Source organism: Accipiter gentilis, chromosome 36 (genome assembly GCF_929443795.1).
Source record: "Accipiter gentilis chromosome 36, bAccGen1.1, whole genome shotgun sequence".
Taxonomy (NCBI): Eukaryota; Metazoa; Chordata; class Aves; order Accipitriformes; family Accipitridae; genus Astur; species Astur gentilis.
In genome coordinates this window covers 631019-656788 of record NC_064915.1, presented here as the reverse complement: position 1 = coordinate 656788, position 25770 = coordinate 631019, and the positions used below count along the sequence as shown (strand labels likewise).

At 58.0% G+C, this 25770-nt stretch overlaps 1 protein-coding gene across 1 annotated transcript; it reads left to right on the top strand.

Moving 5' to 3' along the window:
- The first annotated feature begins 14656 nt into the window (after window positions 1-14656).
- Window positions 14657-25542, top strand: LOC126034909 (uncharacterized). Its single transcript, XM_049792805.1, has 21 exons — window positions 14657-14767; window positions 14952-15139; window positions 15570-15688; window positions 16190-16269; window positions 16489-16614; window positions 16926-17005; window positions 17322-17442; window positions 17764-17853; window positions 18186-18290; window positions 18725-18905; window positions 19521-19618; window positions 20073-20222; window positions 20438-20592; window positions 20952-21099; window positions 21459-21596; window positions 22047-22223; window positions 22887-23042; window positions 24143-24244; window positions 24654-24756; window positions 25089-25148; window positions 25353-25542. Exons 3-21 carry the CDS (start codon window positions 15571-15573, stop codon window positions 25499-25501), a joined length of 2337 nt encoding a protein of 778 aa, XP_049648762.1. The 5' UTR covers window positions 14657-14767; window positions 14952-15139; window position 15570; the 3' UTR covers window positions 25502-25542.
- The last annotated feature ends 228 nt before the right edge of the window (window positions 25543-25770 follow it).

Below are 25770 nucleotides of genomic sequence, written 5' to 3'. Positions count from 1 at the left end.
CATGCAGAGAGCTTGTCTGAGTGGAAGCAGCGAGTAAGCACAAGCAAATTGCCTTTTCAATGTTCCCGAGCCCTTTGGACTCCTTGATGTACTCCCACCAAGGAAAACCTACGCCCAGGGCTTTCAGACAAAGCCAAACTCTTGGAGGAGATCATTCTCTGCCTTACCATTTGTTTCCAGCTTGGACATGTCTTCTCAAGCAACTACCGTCATCCATCAAATATTTGGGGGCTTTCTGAGATCCAGAGGTACTTTTCCACAACTATTGCTCAACTTGGAATTGTCTGTGCCCTTCTGTCGGTCTGTGATAAACAGCTGATGGTGTGACTGGCATAGTAGGTACGAAGGACGTAAACCAGCCGACTTCCCCTATCGCTGAGCTTTTCGATTTGCCTTCCAGTCACGTGCTTGAACTACAAAGCAGTTTCTGATTCCCACAAGGCTTTCCTGGATGTCCCTTTGGATATAAAAGTAAGAGGGTTTATAGCTGTGCTTCAAGACATCCCAAGGCCCCTGTAGCTTTCCAGAATCCACGCAGTTGACTTAAAAACGTATACTGCGAACACAAGAGAGCTTGGTGGTGGGCAGGAAGTGGAACGGGCTGTGTCCTTCTGGGGAGGCCATGGCAGTGGTCTCCCTGTAGGTGCTAGCATTAACTGGACAAGTACGAATTATTCTTTCTGCACCCTTGGTGTACTCTCATCCCTCTTCCTTTTGCCCTCCCTTGACACCCCATCCAGCTCCCAGGCTGATGTGTTGTATAGTTTTCATTATTGATGACCCTGTACACCATCAGTAGCTGAACCGTGCGGTGCCACAGAGACGTAGCTCTTGATAGCCCCAAGGAATCCCCAGGAACCGAGGGAAACATTCAGCATCATACCCTCTTTCTGCCTCCCTCTGGACGCTGCTTGAGGGTTCATGGCAGGTCTTCTCAGCGCCAGCCACCTGGGTCTTCTTGTCAACTCCTAGTAAGTGTTGGGGCAAGGGCATTGCCCGCAGCTCACTGCTCTCCTTTCTCACTCCTCCAGGCAGCCTCTTCTGTCACTGCAGCTCTGGAGGACTTTGTGAAACCTGAGCAGCTGGATGGCGAAAACTGCTTTAAATATAGCAAGTAAGATGATTCCTAATGACATAGTACTACTAGATCCTGTGTGAAGGTGCTGCATGTCATCAAGCATAAGTCATTGTTTCACATAGGGTTAATGCACAATAATGAGACGCAACTTTTTTTTTTAATGTGGCCTTACAGTACTGAAGAGCCTTCAAATAGTATAAGGATATGTGAGACATGAAAGCTTGTCTGGCCTTCTTGAGGGAAAATTGGGTGCATTTCAAGGGTGCATTTCAGCACTTGGCTCTGTGCTTGCTTTCAAAGTGTGACAAGATGGTTGCTGCCTCCAAGGGGTTTACAGTCCATTGCGCGCCCAGGGTTCTCACAGTGTGTCTGAAAAGGTTTGAAGATTGCACCGGCAGGAATATCAGCAAGGTGCGTATGCCGCTGGAGGGCAATTTTCTCTTCCCGGAGCAGGAGATTTCCCAAAGCAGTACGCTCTTTCGCAAGCTGTTCATGTTGGGTTTTTCATGTTCCCTTCTGGTGAGACTTCAGGATCGTTTCTGAGCCCTCTTGGTTTCTCCATAGGCTGTGGAGTATCCCGAGTACTTGGCTCTTCGGCCATAAACATCTCAGAGAGCTGGAGAACCGCTCCTCTACACCTTCTGTGCTGTCCTGGTACACAGCGGTGGCAGCTGTCATGCAGGACGCTATTTCTGCTACACAAAGGTAAGAGCCTGTTCCTTCCTAGCAGGGGAAAAACGTGTGCTGGGGAAGACAAACTTTCACGGCGGTGTTACTGGCAGCCAAGGTTTTGGGGGAGAAGGTCTCCTTAGGGGCCTGGATTCGATTTGTGTCGGTGTACTCTTGGTTCTGTAGTTTTCTGCCTGTGGTTTTGTGGAGAAACCACGCAGTTCATCTCCAGAGACCGATGCCTTTCTTTGCAGACCAGCAAAGGACTGTGGTATGAGATGAACGATATGGCTGTGGGTGGTTGTGGCATCGACACAGTTCTCAGGCAGCAAGCCTATTTACTGTTTCATGTCAGGTAATAACAAGTATTAAAATGTGTTCAGGATACATCTCCTTTTCCTGGCTTTGCTATTTTTCTTCTCCTCCTCCTGTGTGTTTCTTTTTCTGTCACAGGAGACAATTACTCCCTGCATCCTTCAGTGCTGTCAGATCTGAACTACCCCACGTCAGTCCTTATCTCCCCTTGCCGGGCTTCAGGCTGCTGCCCTGGTGTAAAGTGCTACTTGTCTGCTATCTGAAGCTGGCTAATGTAGAGAAGAGTAGTTAAAGGGGACTTAGAGGCAAGGTGGGGAGGGACTCTCTATCAGGGAGTGTAGCGATAGGACGAGGGGTAACAGTTTTAAAGTGAAAGAGGGAAGATTTAGATTAGATATTAGGAAGAAATTCTTTACGGTGAGGGTGGTGAAACACTGGGAGAGTTTTCCCAGAGGGGTTGTGGATGCCCTCTCCCTGGAGGTGTTCAAGGCCAGGTTGGATGGGGCTTTGAGCAACCTCGTCTAGTGGAAGGTGTCCCTGCCCATGGCAGGGGTGATTTGGAACTAGATGATCTTTAAGGTCCCTTCCAACCCACACCATTCGATGATTCTATGATTCTATGAAATGGAGGCTGCAGGGATGATAAAGACGAGGACTTGCTTTGACAGGGGCAGACCTGGTGGGAAGACCCCAATCAATTTTCCCATTTGTAGTCTTGGTTATGTCTTCTCTCTGGCCTAGAAACTGCTCCAAGAAAATGACTGAAGCCCAGAGAAAGCTGCAAGAACAGCCCTAAATGCAGATCACTCTTTTTTTCTCCAGGTGCGCTGATTTGAAAATTGGAGAAAGGGCTTCTTCCTCACCAGCACCAGCATATGCCTGTTCTTCCCTCAGTCAGTGGGGGGCCGACAGCAAGCAGGAGGATTCTGTGGGACCACAGGGTCTGCTTCGTAGGACTAAGGTAACTCTGGGGAGGTGGGTCAGGGCACCAGACGGACAGTGGATTTCTTTCTGGGATCTTGGCATCGCTCTCTTCTCCCTTCCACGCTGCAGCTTTCTTCACAGCCGCAACGCTGCTCCCTCTCAAAGCATCCCCAGTGGGCTTCCCCACTGCTCTGGTCCTTTCAGGACCAAAGGGCAGGACCTCTTCCCAGGTCTTTGCAGGACATGGCGGTGGGCATGGAGGACTCTCCAGAGGACAGCAGCTCCTCTGCACCAGCCCGCACCAGCCGGCTGACCCGGGCAGGTGCCAGGCCCCATTACCTCCTACATGGGTTTGTGCTCTCATCGCTTCTTCTGCAGCTGCCTGAGGTTGGTGTCCAGAAGGAAAGCTGCATGCCCGGTCTGCTGTCCACCATTTGCCCCCATGCTGCATACCGTGCGAGAAGACAGCAACAAAGAGGAGCATGGTTGGACTCGATGATCTTGAAGGTCTTTTCCAACCTAAATGATTCTATGATTCTCTGATCCTATGGATTCAGCCCTTCTTCCCACTGCCAGAGCAACTGTGCAAAGGAAAGGACCCGGAGCAGATCCCCGCAGTGGGAAAAAGATCTCCACAGCTGATTTGTGGACACCACAGACTACGACCACTCAACAGGGTAAGGAGGAGGAGAACTAGTCCTCCAAGTTGTGATCACGCTCCCAGGGATGAGCCACCTCCAGTGCCCTCCAACGGCAGCTCCCAGTCAGCTCCTGCACCCAGTGCTGCTCAGGAGCAAACCCTGCTGATGCAGAGAGAGCAGAGAGAGCCCTCCCTGCGGCAGGGCTGCGCTCTCTGCAGCTGTTTTTTAGAGATCACAGACCACCACCGCTCAGCAAGGAGAAGGAGGTGGAGAGCAAGTCCTCCATGTAATGACTGAGCCCCAAGGGATGATGCAGCTGCAGGGCCCTCCAATGCCAGCTCCAAGCGGGCTCCCACACCCAGGGCCACTCGGGAGCACGCTCGGCTGCGGCCGAGAGCGGAGCAGATCCCCATGGCAGGGCTGTGATCTCTGCAGCCAGTTTGTGGACACCACCGAGTGTGACCTCTCAGCAGGGAGGAGGAGGGCTTCAGCACCCCGGAGATGCCCATCAGGCAATCACTCGGGGTGTGCAGATGGTGACGGGGGCAGATTGTCGACCTGGATGAGGGAGGAGCACGGCATCCGACTGCTGCAGTGCTAGAGAGGAACTGAGGAATCCAGGAGTCCAGGAAGCATCAAAACTTCCCCCAGCAGGGACCAAGCTGCACAAAGGGCACCAGCCGCCCACCCTGTCTCTCCTCCCAGTGCTGCCTCTGGCCAGGAAGAGCTCAGAGAGACCTTCCAGAGACTCGGACAGCTCTGTCGGCTGGCCTGCCTGCCCACAGGTCCCTCCAGGAAGAGCTTTAATCCACGTTCAGCTTTTGGGATCGCCTTGCAGAAACAACACTCGTTTGCACCCAGCAGGCAGAAAAGCCAAAGCCAGAGTTAAAAAGACTCGTTGGCCTTCCCTGTGGAATTTATGGAGTGTTTCTCTGTAGGTTTTGCGGCAATTGGTGGAAATACCCAGTCCGAGAAGTTTACATTGTGGGATTTTGAAAGCAGTGTGTTTGCGTGTGCCCATCTTGCAATCTCTTCTTTTTAAAGATGGAGTTCAAGTCACTCAAATGGATGTGGGCTGGATGAGCCGAGAGCGAGCGGGACCGCAACAGGCTGAACGGCCGGGCCCTGAGGGTGCTGCTCAGTGGCGCCAAGTCTAGTGTGAGGCCAGGAGCTAGCGGTGTCTCCCGGGCGTCAGTACCAGGTCCGATCCTGTTTAACATTTCCCTTAACTATACGGTCTGGGTGATGGGCAGAGTGCACCCTCAGCAAGTTGGCAGATGACAGCAGGCTGGGAGGAGAGGTGCTTCAGCCAGGGGGTCGTGCTGCCATCCCGAGGGGCCTGGGCAGGCTGGAGAGATGGGCTGACAGGGACCTCATGCAGTTCAGCAAGGGGAATGCAAAGGGTGCTGTGCGGGTGACGAGCACCGGCACAGGCTGCCCAGGGAGCCTGTGGAGTCTCCATCCTTGGAGATGTTCCACAGCCCTCTGGACATGGTCATGGCCAACCGGCTGCAGGTGGCCCTGCTTGAGCAGGGGGCTGGGACCAGGTGACTTCACCCTCCAGGTGACCTCCTGGGCAGCCTCAAGTAGCCTGCGATTCTGTGAAATGGGTGCCTGGAGGAGGATCCAGCCAGCAGCGCTGTCACCCTCCGGTGGCCATTGACAGCTCCACCAGGAGCTGTCCCACCACATCATCCCAAGTAGGTGACAGGTCAGGAGCAGGCCCCTGGCTTCTGATGTCATAGGTGGCTGAGTAGGTGATTGGTCAGGAAGATGCACCTGGCTTGTTCAGGTGCTTGTGATGTCACTGGTGGCTGAGTAGTTGATTGGGTATGAATGGACACCTGGCTTGTGTAGGTGCTTGTGATGTCACATGTTCCTAAGTAGGTGATAGGATCAGCGAACTGGGTCGTGCAGCTGCTGGTGAGGTCATACGTGCTTGAGTCGGTGATAGGGCAGTAGCTGGCCAAAACCTCATTTTTACTTTCCAAAGTCCTAGTTTTGGCTTCCAAAGCCTCTTTTTAGGCTCCAAAGCCTCAGATTTAGGGTCCAAAAGCTCTGTTTTAGTGGCAAAGTTGTATTTTTAGAGTCCAAAGCTGCATTTTTATCTCCAAAACCTCATTTTCAGGGCCCAGCAGTATTGTTTGGAGGGTCCAAGTCACATCTTGAGTGTCCAAATGCTCATTTTCATGGTCCACACCCCTCCTGAAGAGCTCAAAGCCTCATTTTTAGGTCCAAAGCTTTAATTCTAGGGTCGAAAGCCTCATTTTTATGGTCCAAACTCTCACTTTTAGGACAGAAATCTTCTCTGTAGAGTCCAAAGCTACATTTATAGTGGCCAAACCTCATTTTCACTTTCCAAACCACATTTTTGTGTCCAAAGCCTCATCTTCAGGCTCCAAGGGCTCAGTTTGAGGATCCAGGTAGTCATTTTTAGGGTCCAAGCCACATCTTGAGTGTCCAAACCCTCATTTTTACAGTTAGTACCCCTCTTTTAACTCCCAAAGCCTTAAGTTTACAGTCCAAAGCTTTGATTCTAGGGTTGAAAGCTTCAGTTTTATGGTCCAAACCCCCATTTACAAGTTCCACGCCCTGCTTGTACACTCCAAAAGCTTATTTTAAGGACCCAAAGCATCATGTTTAAGGCCCAAAGTCTGATTTTGAATGTCCAAAGCCTCATTTATAGAGTCCAAAGCCTTATTTATAGGGTCCAAAGGCTCAGTTTCAGGAACCATAGCCTTATTTTTAGGATCCAGTCTGCAAGTTGGAGGGCCCAAAGCCTTATTTTAGGGTTGAAACTGGTCATTTAGGGCACAAAGCCTCATTTGTTTCATGTCCAAAGTCTCATTTTGGGGGTCCAGAGACCAATTTTTAGGGTGCAAAGCCTTATTTCTTTGGTACCAAAGCATGATTTGAGGGCACCAAACCTAACTTCAGGGTTCAAAACCTCATTTGCATTTCCAAAGCCCCATTTTTGGGGCCCAAAGACTCACTCTTAAGGCCAAACCGCTCATTTCAAGGATCTAAACTCACATTTTGAGGGGCCAAACTCTCACTTATGGGGTCACATCCCCTCTTTTACAGCTCTAAGCCTCCACTGGAGTGCCCAAAGCCCTGTATTTGGGATCAAAGCTTCATTTCTGGGGACTATAGAGGAACCAAGAGGTTCCCCTCCTTTTCAGGGTCCAGAGCGTCATTTGTAGCATCTAGCCCATCCTTTATAGTGCCCAGAGGCTCATTTTGAGGGCCCAAAGCCTCATTTGTCTTGTCCAAACCTGTCTTTTATGACCCACAGCCTTTTCTTAGGGCACACAGTTTCATTTGGGGGGTCCAAACCCTCACTTTTGGAGCAGAAATCCTATTTTTAGGCTACAAAGGCTCATTTACAATGTACAAAGCCTCATTTTCAGGCTCCAGCCATACATTTTGGGGGTCCAAGCTGCATCTTGAGTGTCCGAACCCTTGTTTTTGTGGTCCAACCCCCTCTTCTAGGGCTCAAAGCTCCATTTTTAGGGTCCAAATCTTCAATTCTAGCTTTGAAAGCCTCCATTTTAGGGTTCAAACCCTCCTTTTTATGGTCAGCACGTCCCATACCCAGCTCCCTGCCTGCTGACACCGCAGGCCTCCACGTGCCCCTGTGCCCCAACACGAAGTTCAGCCCAGAACTGGTGCATTCCTGGGTTTGCTGCCATTACGACCCAGACAACTGAGCTCCTGCTTCGTATTTATTGCTGTGCTGTTATTCAGCAATTAACGGTTGACCCCTGAAGCTGTCCATCAGGAGCATCTCATCGCACCCTGTAGCCTGTACGCTGCTGGGGCCACCTCCTCTTGCAGGAGGATCGGGGCTATGCGCTTGCAGGGTGGGGGTATGGTTTCAGTTCTTCTGGGTCCTGGAGGGCACGGGGCTGGTCCCACAACAGCCGGCTGGCTGAGGTGGAAAGCCACTGGGGCCTTGGTGGGAGCAGGTGGGCCAGGCAGCTGGCCGGGCTGGCGCGGGCCTGTTCCTTGGTGCTCCATGGCAGGCGGGCCGGTTTTCCGGGCACAGGCAGTGGCTGTTGGTGTCGGGTCCAGCTCTCAGGGGTGCTTTGGTGGGAGATCCAGTTGTCTGGGCGTGAGGGGTAGCTGCTGGTGACCGGCCAGGCTTGCGAAGCTGCGGCGAGGTGCCTGTGGAGAGAAGAGGCTCCCGAGGCCCCAGTATGGCTGTGGTGCTGGGTGGGTGCGGGGCAGCGCTGGGTGCGCTGTGGGGTGCGGGCACCCGGCTGCACGTGGGAGCTGTGGGCACGGAGAGCTCATGCAGAAAACGGGACGCCCCGCACCCCTCGGCTGGGGCTCTGCTCGCCTGCCCACGGCTCGTCTCCTCTCGGCCCTGGCCATCCTGACCAGCCTGCTCTACACGTGCCGGGAAGGAGACCTGACCCTGCAGACCGAGGGGACCAAAGCTGGGCATGGTAGGGAGATGGCACTCTTGCAGGTCTCACTTTCTATGGCCCTCTCATCCCTTGCTGGTTTTACTGTCTGACCTTGCCTGGGGGGCTTTCCAGGCACAGAGGGTTACCAAGCCATCCGCCCCTTTGGGCCTGTGAGAAAAGGGGGTGGCTGAGCGGGGGACAGGGAGTCTTTGCTTTCCTGCCCTCCCACGGCCCCATCAGCATGCCCATGGCCACCACCGGTAGAAGCTCCTGGCCTTCTTTGACAATGTCAGGCTGATGTGGGATACTGAGCCCTGTGGATGGGCACACTGCAAGGACAGTTGCCCTTCAGCCCAGCCCTGAGAGCAACACTTGGAGCAGGGCCTGCTCCCCTGGCCTCTCATGGGATGGCTCCTGGGCTTTGCAGCCCAGCACAGCTTCTCCCTGCTGCAGAATCTGACCCTGGAGCATCTCCCCTCACATCAGCTATGATATTGCCCCTGCTCACCATGGGCAGAGAGCCACTGTTTCTGAAGTCCACCTCTCCTCCTTCCTACCAGGAGTCCAGCTGGCTGCGAGAGCTCTCCATCTGCCTCTTCAGAGTCCTGGTGGAGTCAGTGGTGGGGAGTGACAAGAAGAGGATGAAGAATGATGTGAGGAGGGTACTGGTCCCGTTCTTCTTTTGCATGAGCGACCAGACCAACAGTGTGACCCATGTAAAGATCTCAAAGCTGACCACTGACACAGAGAAGGGCATGCTGACTCCACACGGGTGGCCTGGGCATCAGGGGCAAGGGCAGCTGGCAGCCCTCCTTCAGTGCAGCCCCTAGGAAGGTCCCCGCAGAACCAGTGTGAGCAGGGGCAGAGAAGACGGCACGAACGTTTCCAACACCTGCCCTACCTGCTCCACCAGGGCTCAGCAGCAGCCTGTGGCCATCGCAGCCTGAACATGTGAGTCCCTAAAGGCTTTCCAGCTGTCCCTGCAGGTGTTGAAGGCCAGGGCTTTGAGCCCCAATCCCTATCCCCCAGGGCTGTGCCCAAGAGACCCCCAGCTATTTGGGCCAGGGCATGTCCCAGCTTCCTAAGGCCAGGGGTGTTGTCAATGAAAAAAAGGATGACTTAAAAGCTGACGTGGAAAGGGGGTATTCAGACAATGTCCCTTGCCAAGCGGGTTCCCAGAGTCTCCCTTTCCACTGACACCTGACTTAAGACACAGGGTTGCTGTGGTGCTGAAACAGCAATGGCCAGGTGAAAGGATGACCTGTCCCGCAGCAAAAAGTTGCTGGGAGCCTTTTGCAGGATGGGGGATCTGCTCAGGGCCCATCACCTGGGTCCAGCCAAGGAGGCAGGACTGGCGGGGAGACACACATCCCCCACCACACTCACCCACCCACAGTGTGGCGAGACATGGCCATGCTCACTGACCTTCCTCTCCTGTCCCATTGCAGATGTCACCAACCTTGCGGCAACCTGCAGAGCTGCTGCAAGCAGGAGTCACTGCTGCCCTGGCCCTTGTGCTCTCTCCAGCTGGTGCAGGACAGGAGCAGAGCTGAAGAATACTGTCATCAGAGCCTGCCATACCTGGAGGATGCCCAGGCCACCTTGTGAGAGGCGGCCATAAGGTTCATCGGTGAGCCACAGCCCCCCAGGTCCCTCTTTTGGCAGCCTGGCCCCAGTCCCAGCCCCTGAACTGGCAGCCAGGAGCAGCCAGGGGCTGTCAGAGCCCCGGTTGTCCGGTGCAGGGCCTTGGCCTCCCTCTCCCACCCCTAGCCATGCAGGTGGGCTTGGTGACCACCTTGCTCAGCCCCACTGCCCTCGGCTACTGGTCTTCCCTGGGGTCAGCCCTGATGAGGGGGAGGAGGCCGTGTAGCCGAGGCAGCAGGGCCGGGGGCTGTGCTGCTGGGAGTGTGCTGGGGAGTGGGAGGTCTGATGACGCTCTGTGCCTAGGGCTCGCCATACGGAGGTCCCCCTGAGTGATCAAAGCAAGAAGAAGCTGTCTGAGATCTTGTCATGGTTTAAGCCTACTCTGCAACAAAGCACCATAGGGCCACTCGCTCACTCCTCCTCCCACCCCAGTGGGATGGGGAGGAGAAAATATTTAGAAAAGCTCATGGGTCAAGACAAGGACAGGGAGGGATCACTCATGAATTATGGCCACAGGCAAAACCAGACTCAACTTGGGGAAAAAACAAAATCGATTTAATTCACTACCAATCAAAACAAAACAAGGATAATATGAAGTAAAACCAAATCTTAAAACACCTCCCCCCCACCCCTCCCTCCTTCCCTGCTCAACTCCACTCCCGGTTTTCTCTCCCTCCTCCCCCTCAGCGGCGCAGGGGGACGGGGAACGGGGGTTCAGGTCCGTTCATCCCACGGAGCTCTGCTGCTCCTTCCTCCTCAGGGGTAGGACTCCCCACTCTTCCCCTGCTCTGGCGTGGGGTCCCTCCCATGGGAGACAGTCTTCCATGAAACTCTCCAGCATGGGTCCTTCCCACGGGCTGCAGTTCTTCATGAACTGCTCCAGCGTGGGTCCTTTCCATGGGCTGCAGTCCTTCAGGCACAGACTGCTCCAGCGCGGGCTTTCCCATGGAGTCACAGCCATCTTTGGGGGCATCCACCTGCTCCGGCGTGGGCTCCTCTCTCCTCAGGCTGCAGCTGGGCATCTGCTCCCCTGCTCGCCTCCATGGGCTGGGGGGGACAGCCTGCCGTCTCACCACGGGCTGTGGGGGCATCCCCTCCTCTGGCGCTCCTCCTCCCCCTCCCTCTTCACTGACCTTGGTATTTGCATAGGGCTTTCTCTCACATTCCAATCTTCCCTTCCACTGTAGGTTTCCCTTCTTAAATATATTATCCTAGAGGTACTACCACCGTCGCTGATTGGGTTGGCCTTGGCCAGCGGTGGGTCTGACTTGGAGCCGGGAAAGTTTCTAGCAGCTTCTCACAGGAGCCACCCCTGCAGCCCCCTCCCTCGCTACCAAACCCCTGCCACACAAATCCCAAACAGATCTGCAGCTGTGAGAAGGGGCAGTGCTGTGTTGGCCAGGGCTGGTGGGGCAGGGGACAGAGCCTAGGCAGGGTGCTTCAGGGGGAGGGGAACATGGCAGGGGCATTTGGGGCATTCCTGTGCAGCAGCTCTCTCCTGGCCAGGGAAAGAGGTGGGTGGGGATGCCTGGGGGTCTCTGCAGACAGGAGGGTTCATCTCAGCTCTGTTCCTTCAGGTCACAGCCCCTCAGTCCCTGAAGACAGACAGCGATGCCTTCGTCTGCTCCCTGGCAGGTCAGACCGTCCTCATCCTGGGCTCTCCAAGGGTGCGGCGAAAATCAGGATGCACCTTTAGGACGCACGGTGCTGCTGGTGCTGCTAAGCCAGGCAGAGGTGCAACTTTCCTCAGGAAAAGGACTATTTTAATAAAGCTGAAACAAGAAGCCCAAACCCATGGTGTCCCTCAGATGTGTAGAGCCCTGAGTGTGCTGAGCGGATGGAGTCATTCCCTACCTCTCCCACTGCCAGCAGGACAGCTGCCCCACAGCACACCCTGGCCCCAGGCTTGTTTGACAAGTTTACCCCTCTGAGACGCTTTCCCCAGAAGAAGCTGTGTTTCTACAGACTATATTTCATTTATTGGGTTTGACCTGAAACTTGACTGCTTCGCTGAGACAGACAAAAACAGGGCTTGTGGGAATCGCTGAGAGCTCTTCACAGAAGATCGAGACTTACACATTGACAAAGACACATTTCTAAAGACCAGCGCTCCTGTTTCCTGGCAAGGCCGGTAACAGGAGGAAGTTTGACTACAACTGCGAAGAGCAAAAGTTGTGACTGTAGGGATGTTTCTGGTTCTTCTTTTCTGCCCTGCCACTCTGTTGGTAGTTTCAAGGGTGACATTTCCTAGTTGCCATGCTTGAGCTAACCATGACTCCCTGGTGAAAGATGCATTTTAGGCAGCAGGTTTTCCACTAAGCCTGGACATGGAGAAGAGGAAACCGATACACGGCATGCTGTTCCCTCCCACGTGTCTGCTTTGGCATCGGGCAGGCTATTCTCCAGGCCTGGAAACAGAACTGCCTGGAATAGGCCTGGCACTTGTTTAGGAAGGGAGCTGCTGTGCTGGTGTCTGCATGGGGCAGGAGCTCCTCGGGCTGGCCCAGACCCCCACCACGGTGCTCGCAGGCGGGAGCTCGCGGGCATCCCAGGCCCTCCGCAGCACCAGGATGCTGGCCGGGTGTCAAGGGCACCAGCGTGGGTGGGAGCAGCCGGTGACCAGCACCTGGAAAAAAAGAGGCTGGCTCCCCCGTGGGACTGCTTCCCCAGCGTGGCCGCGCATCTCGGCAGCAGGGTTTCAGCCTGTGGGCCCGGCTCCCAACGGGCCCTGCTGGGGCCTGCCAGCTCCCTGCCATTCCCACCAACGAGCCTGCCCAGGGAAAAGGAAGAGCGATGAGTGAAGCGGCTCCTTGGCTGGGGCTTTCCCCGGGGCCTACTTTCTTGCCCCGCTTGGGCTCTTTCTCCTGGCAAGAGGAGGCCCCTCGGCCGCGGCAGGGTCCGTGGGGGGCTGGCGGCACCTGCCAGGGCTGGGGCAAGGGGCTGTGCCACTTGCTACCTGCTGGGACTTGGTCTCCTCCATCTCCACCAGGAAAAAGGGCTGCACGAAGCCACCGCGGACGGTGCCCTCCAGCCGCTGGATGTGGCGAGGGTGGGGGTGATTGAGCATCTCCCGCTGCATCACCGGAGGCTTCGGCTGGTGGACGTCAGCCCTGGGGACACGGTGGGGAGCAGGGTCCCGATGGAAAACGCGGCTGAAGGTGTCAGGACTGAAAGAACAGAGAGCGTGCTCTCAGGACAGGCCCGGGAGGTGGTGTCTCGCCGGCGGCTCTGCCTCGAGGTCTGCCCGATGCTCTGCCCGGCCGCGAGCATCAGGAGCTCTGTGCTTCCCCCCCAGCCGAGCACTCTGGCTGCAGCAGCACCTACAAGTGCTCTGGAGCCACCTTCCTGTTCTGTTGAACACCCATCTCCAGCCGCTGGTGGAAGTAGGGAGGGTCCGGGTCCGAGCGCCCAGGGGGAGGCCACAGCACGTGCCTCGTGCTGCTCCACGGTGCTGCGGGGACGGTCATGGCAGAGTTCTCCGGCAGCGTGCCTGGCCTCCTGCTCGTCACCATCCTGCGGGTGAGCTGGCCAGGAGGGTCAGAGTGGCAGGGCCATGCCCCGGAGCAGGATCAGCAGCCCCCGGCCATTGTGACAGGACAGGGACAGGCAGGGGTGAGGCAGGGGCTCTTTATTACCATAGAAGGCAATACCAGCCCCACCCCTTGGGCCTGGACACTCCATAGAAGGCAATACCAGCCCCACCCCATTTTGGTGTGCCCAGGACAGGACATACCAGAGAAGGCAATACTTGCCTGTCCCATGGGTGGGTTGATGACCCGGCCGAGTTTGGCTTGCACAGCCTCGAGGCCTCTTCCTTTTCCCACACTGCCCACAGTGAGTGGGCTGAGGAGGGCGAGAAGCCGGGAGGGGACTCCACTGGAATGGCTGACCAGGGGCATAGCCCACACCACATGACATCGCGCTCAGTGGTAGCCACTCGCCTGTCCCACCGGAGGGAGAGGGAACCTTTGGGGTGATGGGGTTTGTCTTCCCAAGCCACCACTATGCGTGATGGAGTCCTGCTTCGAGCAAGCGGCTGGACATCCCCCCGCCAGGGCAAGTGGTGAATTGGCTCCTCGCTTGGCTTTGCTTGCACGCACAGCTTTGCATCACTTATTAAACTGCCATTATCACGACCCCCATGTTTACCTCCCTTTTTTGTCCACCTGATTCTGTTGCCCATCCCTGGGGTAGAGAACTGAGCGAGCAGCTGGCTGGGGGCTTAGCTGCTGGCCAGGGTTGGCCCACCACATAGGTCAAGGACCGCTGCAGTTCAGGGAATAAGGTGCAACAGGCAAAGCCATAAATAAAACACACAATGACACAAACCTGTTCAGCAAGCCATAAGGGAGACGCTGACAAAGACCAAAACTGCTCAGCCGTTAGCTGAGGGATCATTAAGGAGCCAGGAGTATGCGGGTCCTTGAGAGACCAACCGGTGATTGCATGCATCTGTTTGCTGGCAGCCATCCAGCCGGACTAGCTGGTGAGTATAAAGACATCAAAGTCACACCAAAAAAAAAAAAAACCAAAAGAAGTGAGTGTTTAGGCTATGTTCCTCTGCATGGAATGCAAAATGCATCAATGCACACGGATTGCCTTTGACTTTGCAAGTAAAGGGAAGCGGGGGGCTTGGCACAACCGCTGGTCTGGCAGACGCAGCCATTCTTCATCTGCTCTGAACACCAGAGGAGCCTTAGCCCATCAGTACAAACAGGAGGAAGCCAGACCTTCCCTTCACAACTTCAGTGTGGTTTGAAGTTGGTTCGAACACAGAGAGCTGTAAAATGAGAAAATATTCTCATGACTTACTCCTTCCAATGAACTGATCCCTTTGGCATTTTCAATCTCTACAGGGCAATACAAACCAAAAATCGGTGGGACCGCCTTTTTCCTCTCAAATATTATTGTCTGACCAACAACAACCTTGTCTGGAGAGGTTTGATCCCTCCTCTGCCCTCTCTGGGGTACCCCTTTGCTGATGCTGGGGAGTGCTTCACATCTGCCTGACTACAGAAGCCAGTCAAACACAGGCAGTACAGTCAGGGCAGGTTTATTGTCCCGCTGCAGGCTGCGCTGGGCAGGTACAGGGCTGCTGGGCTGGGACCCCCGGGGTCCCAGCCTCATTCTTAGCTGCATCTTCTAGTCCCTCTTTCCCTGATGCTCCGCTTTCATGTCTTTTCTCTGATAGTTTCCCCCCTTATTGTCTTACTAGTTTAACCTCATGCCAGCTAGCTTTCTCCTTTTGTGGTCTGCCAACTCCAACAGCTTCTCATTTTGGTATATGCTTAGTTTAACCTCGAGCCAGGGCTTCTGAAGACAAAGCTGAGTGAGAGCTTCTGTAAGCAGCGAGGCAGCAGACACCACAGAAAAAGTCTATCCTCTCTGCTGCCCACCCTAGAAATCCCTAGAAATGTCTAAAGGCGCACCAAAGGAGCAGCTTAGCTGCTGTTGAGGTCAGTCAACCAGGTGAACACGGGGCTCTGGGACACACTGGAGGGCAACGGGGAAGACCCCAGGGGACGTGAGGGCAACGGGGAGCCTGGAGGCACCCCGAGAGCACCCAGGTGCCCAGGGCTGAGCCGGCCCCGTGACCCCCCAGGGGACGCCCTGCCCCTCCCTGCCCAGGTGGCGGGTCACAGTGGGGCCCTTTGTGACCTTCCCTTTGTGACCCCCACTGCACCACATATGATCAGCATGGCTGTGGCCCCCAGCCCACAGTGTCCGGCAGGACGGCAACGGGACAGGGCAAGAGCACGGGAGTGGTGAGGAGACCCTGAGCACAGCCCCTGTCTTTCCCCACCGCCCCCGGCAGCCCCGCGGCGCCGAGGCGTTTTGCCAAAGCTTCCCCCTTCCTCACCCCTATCCCTTTCCTCTGTCCTGCAGGATGGCAGAGAGACACCCCAGCCACATCAGGGCAGCCTGGGAGGAGGACAGGGCTTCCCAGAAGAGCAGCTCTCCCCCAGAGCTCTACAGGGTGTCCACAGTCCAGCCGCTGCAGACTGGTGAGTGAGTGGCCTCTGGGCTGGGAGTAGGGATGGGGCCAGCGAGCGTACTCTGCTCAATGCCAGGGTCCTGTTTCCCCGGCATGCCGGCAGCGGGGGTCCAGCGGTTGGGGGGCACGGCAAAATGCTTGGTCAACTCAGGGCTGGGAGCTGGCCCCAGCACAGCCACTGCCGGGGGGAGAGAGCAGAAGGGACTCAGTTCCTTCTCCAGGGGTCGGGCAGCGAGAGGCAGCTGGGCTGCCAGGAGGCAGCAATGCTGTGGGACGGGGACCTTGACCATCTGCAAGGGATTTCCTCAGCCCGATGAACTCGGGGCTTTCCCTGCCATGTCACGCCCCAACATCGCAGCCCTTTTGCTGGGCACCCTCAAGCCCAAACACCTCCAGGGAGACTGTGCCAGGGGAGCGGGCACGGGGCTGGATGGAGGGCAGAGCTCCTTCTTCTGCTCTCTCCTGCCTTGGGGCCCTCTCAACAGCCCCCCTTGCTCTTCTCCTTGACTAGATGGCAGCCGGTTATCTGCCTATGAAGAGGAAGAGGAAACCATGCACTGCATCCAGGCTTTTCTCACGAGCACCAAAAAAGTAACTGCAGCCATTTCCCTGCCAGCTCTGCCTCTGTCTCCTGATGGTCCCCCCAGCTCTGCTGCCTGCTGCCAGGCTCCTGGAGGGCTGCCAGCTGGGCAGAGCAACTCCCCGCCAGGTCCTCCACAAGGCACTGCACCCCCCTGTGCTCTGGTTGAGCTGGCCATGTGTCTCCCCCTCTCACGTTACCCCTTTGTCTCCCTGTCCCCCGGCTGCCAGGATGAGACCCAGAAGATGCGTTTTCTCCAGAGCATCCGCACGATCTGCAGAGCCACCAGGCACAAGGGCTTGTCACAGGGCCTGGATGTCTTCTGCCATGGAGATGAGCTGGCAGGGAGTATCACGGTGAGGGGACACCCAGCGGGTTTGGCCGGGGGGCAAGGCCCCTGGGCACCGGCACGCTGTGATGACAGCGCTTAAGTGGGGACGGGGTGGTGGCGAGCATGCGTGGACACCAAGCTGCCCCTCGGGGGATGTGGTTTCCACTGAGAAGCCCTGCCAGCAGAGACCCCAGCACCGGAGGAGGAAGGGGGGCATTCTGGGGGCCGGCACCAGGCTGGGGACAGAGGGGCTCCGCCACCGCCACCGACCAGTGCCAGGTCTGCTGGCACTGGGTGCTGGCGGCTGACAGGTCCCATCCTGGCTGCGCTCTGCAGGTGCTGCTGAAAGAGGAGCCCAGGGATCACCTGCGCACAGCAGTGCGGCAGCAAGCCATGCTTGCCATCTCTGCCTTGAGGTAGTTGCCCAGCCCCTGCTTTGGCTGCCACCTCTCCGCAGCCAGCAGCCCTGGGCCTGGCTGGGGGGCAGCCCCCATCTGGGCAGAGTCAGACGGTGCTATCTGCAGGAGCTCCGCTCTCCCCTGCTCAGGGCTTGTCTGGAGGGTGGGAGGCATCAAGGACTGTCCTCTGGCCCAGGCCAGTGTCAGGGAGGGAGGAGGTGCCTCCAGGCAGGGCTGCCCCCACGGCCTCCGTCCTTCCCAGAGACCCATTCCCCAAAGGCACCTCCAGGCACCACTCCTGGCACCTGTGTCTGACAGGCCCCTTTCTCTGCAGCTCAGTGGAGATGGTGCCAGAGGACCAAAAGATGCACCTCTTAGATGCCTGCTTCAGCAGCGTCTTCTGCCTTCCTCCAAAAGAGGACATACAGGGCTTGGACACTTCCCTCTACCACGAGGTAAGGGCTGGGTGAGCCCCAGGAGCTCTGGGGTCCCCTGGGGCCCCCGGTCGCCCTGTGCCAAGACATGACTGGACATGCAAGGCAAGGCAGGCTCTTGGCTTTGCTTTCCCACCCTTGTTCTTTGCCCCCTTCCCACGGGCCTGGCCACATCCAGTGCCTCAGGCTGCACTGCCCACAGCAGCTTGTCTGGCCTGAAGCCTCTCCCAGGCACCGTGAGGCAGCGCGAGTGTCCTCCCCTTGAACGGGGAGTTCGGATCTGTCCCCTGCAGGTAAGAAGGACCGCCAAAAGACTGCCACCACCCTTTGTCCTCCTTGCAGACCCTGCACGCCATGGACTGCATGCTGCAGACGTTGGTACTCAGCTCTCCTGCCTCCAGACTCAGCCAGGAGCTGCAGAGCATCTTGCAGGTCTGGCACGGGCAAAGCATGGGATTAGCAGGGGCTGTTCTCCACCCTGGGGGACAGAGCGTGTCCACTCTTGAGCGGACAGTCTCCACGCCAGTGCCACGCACAGACCACACTGCAGGGAGGGTGCCAGCCTCCCGTGGGGGAGCCAGGGGCTGCCCACCGTGCTCTTCCGGAGCCCACTGTCACCTGGCTACAGGCAAAGTCCCTTTCCCCTCCGTGGAGTCCTCTTGTGTCATGAAAATGAAATTAGTCCAGTCAGGAGTTCAGCAGTGCTGCTTCTGCTGGCACGGGCGTCAGCTCCCAGGGCACACCAGCAGCTTCTCTCCTCCCAGATGCTGCTGACCTTCACCAAGTCCCAGAGCGCGGCGGTGTGTGAGAGGGCCGTGAGGAGGATTGGGATGCTGATCTATTTGATGGCCAGATATCCCTCACTGGAGGTAAGGAGCCAGGCCCCCTCCGGCCAGGCCGTCTCCCCTTCCCTGCACGCCAGAGCAGCCTGCAGCTCAGGGGGGCCTGCGAGGCAAGTCAGGGCACAGGTTAGGGCACTCAGCAAGGCTCTGCCCTGAGGCAGGGGTCTTGGCCCCTGCTTTCCCCAGGCTCTTCGATCCCCAGTCCCCTCTCTGCCAGGAGCCAGCTCTGCCCTCAGTCCTGCGCAGGACAGGACTGCCCCAGGAGCATGGCGGGAGCCCAGGCCTGGCAGCTCTCCCTGCGCAGGGATGCTGCCCAGCTCTAGCTGCTTTGGGAGCCGGGGCCGGCAAGGCCCTGCAAAGCTCTGACTCCCCGGGCATCCAGCCCAGGCGGACTTGGCTTCACGGCTTTGGCCCGAGCTGCTGCCCCTCAGCCCTTCTGATGTTCTGCCTCCCTCGCCCAGGCCTGGTGCCCCTTTGGAAGAGAGGAGGACAGCCCTGCCTGCTACAGAGGCTTCCATATCCCCAAGCTGGGACAGCTGCTGGGACATCTCATCCTTCTCAGCTCTTGCAAGGACAAAGACACCAGCTGTGCCACGTTGGATGCTCTTTACCTCCTCTTGATATTTCTCCTGCAGCAAAGATGTAAGAGAAGCTCTGGTGGGCTGTGTCCCTCCGCACGCACACATCTTTTGCTATGTCTGCTTGTTTTCGTGAGCATTGCGATGGACTGTTCCTGTGCTTGGTGGAGGCTGTCCATGAAAGTCGGCCAGCTTCCCCCACTTTCTTTGCCCTTCACAGCTGCTTTCTGTAGCATCCCAACTCTCATTTTGCTGCAGAAGCTGAATGCTCACCTGAAGTCCAGGATCTGTTCCCTGCTGCTCTCCTTCCTCACTCCTCCCAGGGTCTCAACCCTGGCTGTTTCCTGGGCCCTGCAGCTGCAGCCGCAGCCACAGCCACCCTCGATGACCACATCCCACAACCACTTCAGTGAAGAGCAGATCCAGCTGGGCATCACGCTGGCTGCTCCCTCCAGTGCCTGTAGCAAGAAGCCCTCCCTTTTCCTAGTACTTCTCCATCATTCTGAGCAATGTTCCTATCTTGTTCCCATCGCCTGTCACCCTTTGCTTTACACCCCTGCGCGCCACCTCCTCCCCGACCATGGGTCATAACCTCCCTCCTCCGCTGTTCCCAGTCCCAAGCTCTTTTTGGCAAAGAGGTGGAGTCCTAACGACTCTTCAGTGTTTCTCCCCTGTTTAGGCAGTGCGTGGCCAAAGAATAGTCCACAGCACCAAAGTGTGTGGGGAGCTGCCGGCACCTCCTGTCTTTCTTTGCATAGCACCAGGGACTTGACCAAGGTAATGAGCTCTCCCCTTGCTGGGACTCCTGTCTGTGGCATCGGCAGGGGAACTGTGCGAGCAAAGGGACCCAGAGTCAGCAGGGCTGGCATGGCCTCAGTGTCCCTGGTGAGAGGGTTCCTGCTGTCCCCAAGCAGGGGCGATGTGAGGGCAGCACTCCAGTGTCCCAGCAGCAGCTCCAGCCCTCCTGGCCTCCAGCAAGCCCTGGTTCCCTCCAGGGCCAGCACACTGTGCCCACGACCCCAACCCTCCTCCCTCACCCTGAGGGCCCTCTGTTCTCATCCTCCCCTGTGCAGTGACTGCAGCCCCTGCTGCCAGCTTTCCTGCAGGCACTGCTGACAGCACTGCCGGGCCTCTCTTGCCAGAGCTGCTCTCGTGGCTCAGCTAAGCATCGCCACCAGGGCATTCGGTGTGATATGTCTTCCCTCCCTTCCTTCCTTCTTCCCTCCCATAGGCATTTGGAAAATACCTCAAACCTGGGGAGAAGACAGATGTCATCCTCACGGCCATCAAGGCCATGACAGACACCAGCACTTCTGACAACGAGGGGGCCAGCAGCATGCTGGATGAGGCCATGAAAGACCCTGACTCCTGGCTGATGGACGTAAGCAGCCTGTGGCTGGACTTCCCTGCCCACAAGCCCTTTCAGAGTTGTTCGTTCTTTTCCTTCCTCCCTCCCTCCCTTCTTCCCTCCCTCCCCAAGCTGGAGCTCCCTTAAGCCAGCAGAGAGGGAAGGGAAGGGCAGCAGTTTCTGTGGCAGCAGCTGGGGAAATGGTTGCACTCCAGTGGCAGCACCGTCCTCACCTGTGTCCCCTCCAGGTGCCAAAGATCGTGAGTGGCATCCACAAAAACCTGGAGCACATCTGCACGGCGCCAGCCAGGCAGAGCATTGACTCACTCCTTCTCCTGCTGACCAACCAGTACCCCAGCAAAGTGGTCAGAAGCCTGTTGAAGTACTCTAAACTAGCTGACAGGTACTGGCCCCAACAGCCCTGAGGACTTCTTCCACATGGGGAGAGGGGCCCAGAGACTCTGGCTGCCAGACCCACGGAAAACTGCAGGACATCCCCGAGGAGCAGGGCCCTCCATCCCACCACGCCCTCCAGCTCCGCTGGGTCGACCAGGCCCGCAGCAGCCAAAGCTGGCCAAGCCAGCCCACAGCCCTGCCACCATGCTCCCCCCTGCCCCACAGGGAACACCACCACAGCCCTCTCCTGCCTGCACAGGCAGGGCCCCCAGGCACTCCAATCCACGGGGGCAGGCAGACCCAGGGTTGCAGGACCCGGCACAGTGGCCAAGGCAGCCCTGCTGACAGAGCGCTCTGGGTCTGCAGTGCTGCCCTGGCCATGTGGAAGGTGATGTTCTCCCTGCTCCAGCCTTTGGAGAAGGTCTTGAGGGAGCTGCGCAGAGAATGCAGGAAGCGGCGGATCCACATGCTGTTTGGCACTATGACAGTGGACAGCAGCATCCTCTGCCTGGCCGTGAGTGACCAGAGCAAACCTTGCTCACCTGCAGGGCTGTGCGTGCCTCTTGAGGAAAACAGGCACAGCCCTCTCCCCTCCCATCTGCCCCCAAACACTGCTCAGTTGCTCCTCAGAGGCGTGCGAACAAGAGGCTGATGATCGTCAGAGGACAGGAGGAGCCAACAAAGACGCTTTGCGGTGTGCAGCGAGGCACAGGGCATGGGGTGGCCAAGTGGCCCTCCGCAGGCAAAGCTGCCCCCAGGACGGGCTTTCTGGCCCCAGTGCCCTTGCCCTGAGCTGCCAGTGGGAACTGGGAGCTGCATGGTGCGGGGAGCCCTGCAGGCTCTGCCAGTCTCTCACTGCTGTCTTTGTTTCAGATAATCGCCACTAGCAACCTTCCATCAGAGACCTTTGCTGCTGTGATCTCTTTCTGGGGATCTCTGAGGGATGAGAGCCTGGAGGTGATCTCGCTGGTGCTCCAAGGCCTCATCACACTGTCGCAGAGACCTGAGATGGTGAGTGGGGCATAGTCGAGTGGAGCCACATTGGCAGCTGGAGGCTGGGGCAGTGCGTAACATGGTGGCTTGGCCTTGGCTGGGAGTCAGGAGGTGGGGTGCCGGCTCCAAACGTCTTCCCTGCCATGACGTGGCCTGCTGGCTTCCTGGGGAGATCTCTGGACACACAGCGTTGGCTACCAACTCATCTGCGCTTTGGGCTGGTCGGAAAAGGGGGTGGCTGAGCAGGGGACACGGAGTCTTTGCTCTCCTAGCCTCCCTTTCCTGCCCTTGCTCTCCTTGCATCCCCATTAGTGTGCCCATGGCCACCGCCGGCCAGGAGGCTGCTGCAGCAATTCCCGTGCCTGCTGCCAGGAAGCTGGACAGGAGGCTGGTGCTCAGAGACTGGAGCATTTTTGCCAGGGTGGTCTTTCACCACTTCACAGAAAGGAAATGGTGTGTTTCATACAGGCAAGAAAAATGAAGGTCCTGCTGGAAGACATTGTGAAGATCCTGTACTATACCAGTGAAGATATCCAGATGAAGGCCCTGCTTGTCTTCAGAAACGCACTGGGTCATATGACGAGGGAGGAGGCCAGTCCCATCGCTCTGAAGCTGGCAGAGAAGCTCCTGCTGCTCTTCAGCAATGTAAGGCTGCTGCAGGAGCCTGAGCCACAGCGATGGGCACGCTGCAAGGAAAGCTGCCTGTCAGCCAAGCCCTGCAGTCGGCACTCAGGCAGGGCTGCTCCTCTCTGCACTCCCCTGGGCTCTGCAGCCCAGCATGGCTTCTCCCTGACAAGTTGATGCCTCTGGGCGACCTTGAGACCCTGGGATGGGTCCCAGCCCGGCCCCTGGGCAAAGCACCAGCAGGCCAAGAGCTGCTCTCAGAGCCCCGAGGGCACCCCTTGCTGCGCTGCCAGGCAGGACCAGACGTTCTGCCCAGGCATTGTAGCAGGGGGGCCGAGGCTGAGCCGGCAGCATGTGCCCCAGAGGCGTTGACGAGGGCCAGCCTGGTCTCCTCCTCAGCCCATCCCCGGGGAGCTCTGTGCTGGTGTGGCTGGTGTGGCTGGTGGTGAATGCTGGGTGGCTAGGGGAGCACTCGGAGGCACAGGCACCGCCTGATGGAAAACTCCTGCGTGGCCTTTCACGGGCCCAGGGTCATTCAGCCACTGCTGCAGATCTGGTCCACAGATCCCGTGTTCAGAACCCGACGCCGGAGCATCTCCCCTCACATCAGCCACGCTAAAGCCCTTGCTCACCGTGGGCAGGGAGCAGCTGTTGCTGAAGTTCTCCTGTCTTCCTCCCGACCAGGCGTCCAGCCAGCTGCGAGAGTCCTCCATCCGCCTCTTCAGAGACGTGATGCAAATGGCGGTGTGGAGACACAGGAGACAAATGAGGAAGAAAGTGCAGCATGGCCTGCTTCCACTGCTCTTTCACATGAGTGACCAGACCCAGAGCGTGGCCAAGGTACAGGTTCAAACCCGACCAGTGACACGAGGAAGTGTGTGCTGACACCACAGGGGTGATCTGGGCATGAGGGGCAAGGGCTGCTGACAGTTGGAGTCTAAGAATATGTGCCACCTCAGGGTCCCACCGCTTGAGTCACTGAGCACAGGGCAGAGCTCCCCTCCTTCCCTGCACCAGTCTCACTGCTGCCTTCCTCCTCCCCCCTGTGCCTCCTCCCCCCAAGCAGCCCTCCTCTGGCACAGCTCTGAGGAAGGTTCCCGCAGCGTGAGCAGGGGCAGAGAAGCCGGCACAGACATTTCCAACACTTGCCCCACCTGCTCCAGCAGGGCTCAGCAGCAGCCTGTGGCCACCAAACACGCAAGTCCCTACAGGCTTCCCAGCTGTCCCTACAGGCGTCGGAGGCCAGGGCTTTGAGTCCCCAGGGCTGTGCCCAAGAGCCCCCAAGATGTTTGCACCGGGCCATGTCCCAGCTCCCTGAGGGCAGGATCGCTGCAGAAACAAAACCCTGCTCACCAAGGTCCCTTTGCGTAGGGCCAGCGAACTTGGCCTCTGCAGAGAACTGCAGTGCCTGCAAGGGGCGGAGAGCCAGCTTGTTCCCCAGGCTGGGGCAGGGAGAGCATGGGAAGGGAGATGCAGCTGGAGGCAGCCTGGCCCTGCATCCCGGGACCAAAGCTCTGCCCACGCAGCGCCTGGGCACGAAGGAGCTGGGGCAGCCCCAGCTGGAGAGCCAAACATTCTGCTGGGGGATGCCCATGGGAGGTGCTGCTGGTGCTGTCCTGCCCCAGCATCTCTGGGACTCCAGCCCTCGCTGCCTACAGCCGTGGGCTTACAGCTCTTTTGCCCTCCAGTCTGCCCCCAACCCTGGCAGCAGCTCAGCAGCTCCTGAGGATCTCTGTTCTGCTAGCTGGTAGCATGAGATACCTGAAGTGGTGGCTGCCCCGTGTCCCTGCCCCGGGAATTGACTCCAGTTCAGACTCGGGCCCCCGCCACCTCTTCCCATAACGGGCTGGGAACGGTCCAGAGCCTTGCCAAGAAGCAGGGGATGCCAGGTCTCCTTCCTAGGGCTGTGGTGACATCTCCCAGCCTCTGCTGCACTGCAGGCCTCCAGGGAAGCCCTCCTATCTGCTGCGGAATTCCTGGAGCAGAAGCAGCTCAAGTACCTGACCCAGACGGAGCAACCATGGAGGATTGGAGAGTGCTTGGTGAGGACAACCCCCAAGCCCCAGGGCCAGGCTGAATGAGGGCTGCCCCACGTGCCTGTGGGGTGGGCTGTGCAGCCATGCCTCCCCTGCCCTGCTCCAGCCCAGAGCCTGGAGCTGCATCCTCCTTCCCTGCCCTCAAAGGCTCTTCTCCAGGACTCTCTCCCCTCCCCGCACCCACCCCAGGGTGCTGAAGGTGACCCTGGCCCATCTGGGCCTGGGCAGCAGGATGGAGGGGTCTCAGTACCGCTGGGCCCCCTCTGCGTGTGGCTCTTTCTGGACCTCGGCCCCACAGGGCTCCTGGCTGGGTGATGGGAAAGGCCTGGCAGGGGAAGGGGGTGCTGGGAGGAGGGGCTGCTCTGGCTGGCTGAGGAGGGTCTGTGCCAGCCCTGTGCCCTTGCGCTCTTTCCAGCTGATGCAGGACAGGAACAGGGCGGAAAGATACCTGTGGCAGAGCCTGCTGTACCTGCAGGATGCTCAGGCCACCGTGCGAGAGGAGGCCATCAGGTTGACCGGTAAGCCACAGCCCCTGGAATCCATCTTCTGGCAGCCTGGCCCGACTCCCAGCCACTGCACTGGCAGCAAGGAGCAGCCTGGGGCTGCCAGAGCCCCAGCTGCCCCGTGCAGGGCCTGGGCAGACAGGGGCTCTGCACTTCCCTCCCACCCCTGCCCGTGCAAGTGAGCCTGGTGGCCGCCTTGCTCAGTCCCCCCCTGCCCCGGCTGCTGTCCTTCCCTGGGGTCACCCTGCTGAGGTGGAGGAGGCCGTGCAGCCGAGCTGGCAGGGCCGGGCTCTGTGCCGCAGGGAGAGTGCTGGGGAGCAAGAGGTCTGACGACACTCTGTGCCTAGGGCTTGCCGCGCGGCACCTGAGGGACCAAAGTGCGGAGAGGCTGCGTAAAATCTGTGATGGTGAGCGGGGGCAGTGCTTGTGGGGCTAGGACTTGGGATGGATGTGGCCATGCCTTGCCCTGCTCCAGGGAAACGCTTTGGGGACAGGGAACATCTCAGGGGCCTGGGAAAGAGCCGGGTGGGGCTGGCGTGCTCCGGAGGGGAAGCCCGGGGGTCTCTGGAGACATGGGGGTTTCATCTCTGCTCCGTTTCTTTCTGTCACAGCCATCAAGCCCTTGCAGGAAGACATCGAGCCCTCCATCCGTTCGCTGGCAGCTCAGACCATGCTGATCATGGGTTCTCCAAGGAAGCAGCCAGCATCAGGATGGACCAGGGTGCTGTGCTGCTGGCCCTGCAAAGCCAGGGAAAGGTGAAGGTCTTCTTGGGAAAATGGAAAATTAAAGCTGCATCAGCCAACCCAGTGCTGTGGTCTCCTTCCCACGGGGAGCGCCCTGAGCAGGCAGCGCCGTTCCTGCCCTCTGCCGCTGCCTTCAGGACAGCTCATTCCTCAGCACACCTTGGCCACTCAAGACTTCGTTTGACAAGTTCACCCCTCGGCGAGGCTCTCCCCGAGAAGTAGCTGTGTTTGTTCACCCCCTGCAGAAATCTTTTCTTTAGGGGGTGGAGGGCGAAGGGGAAATGG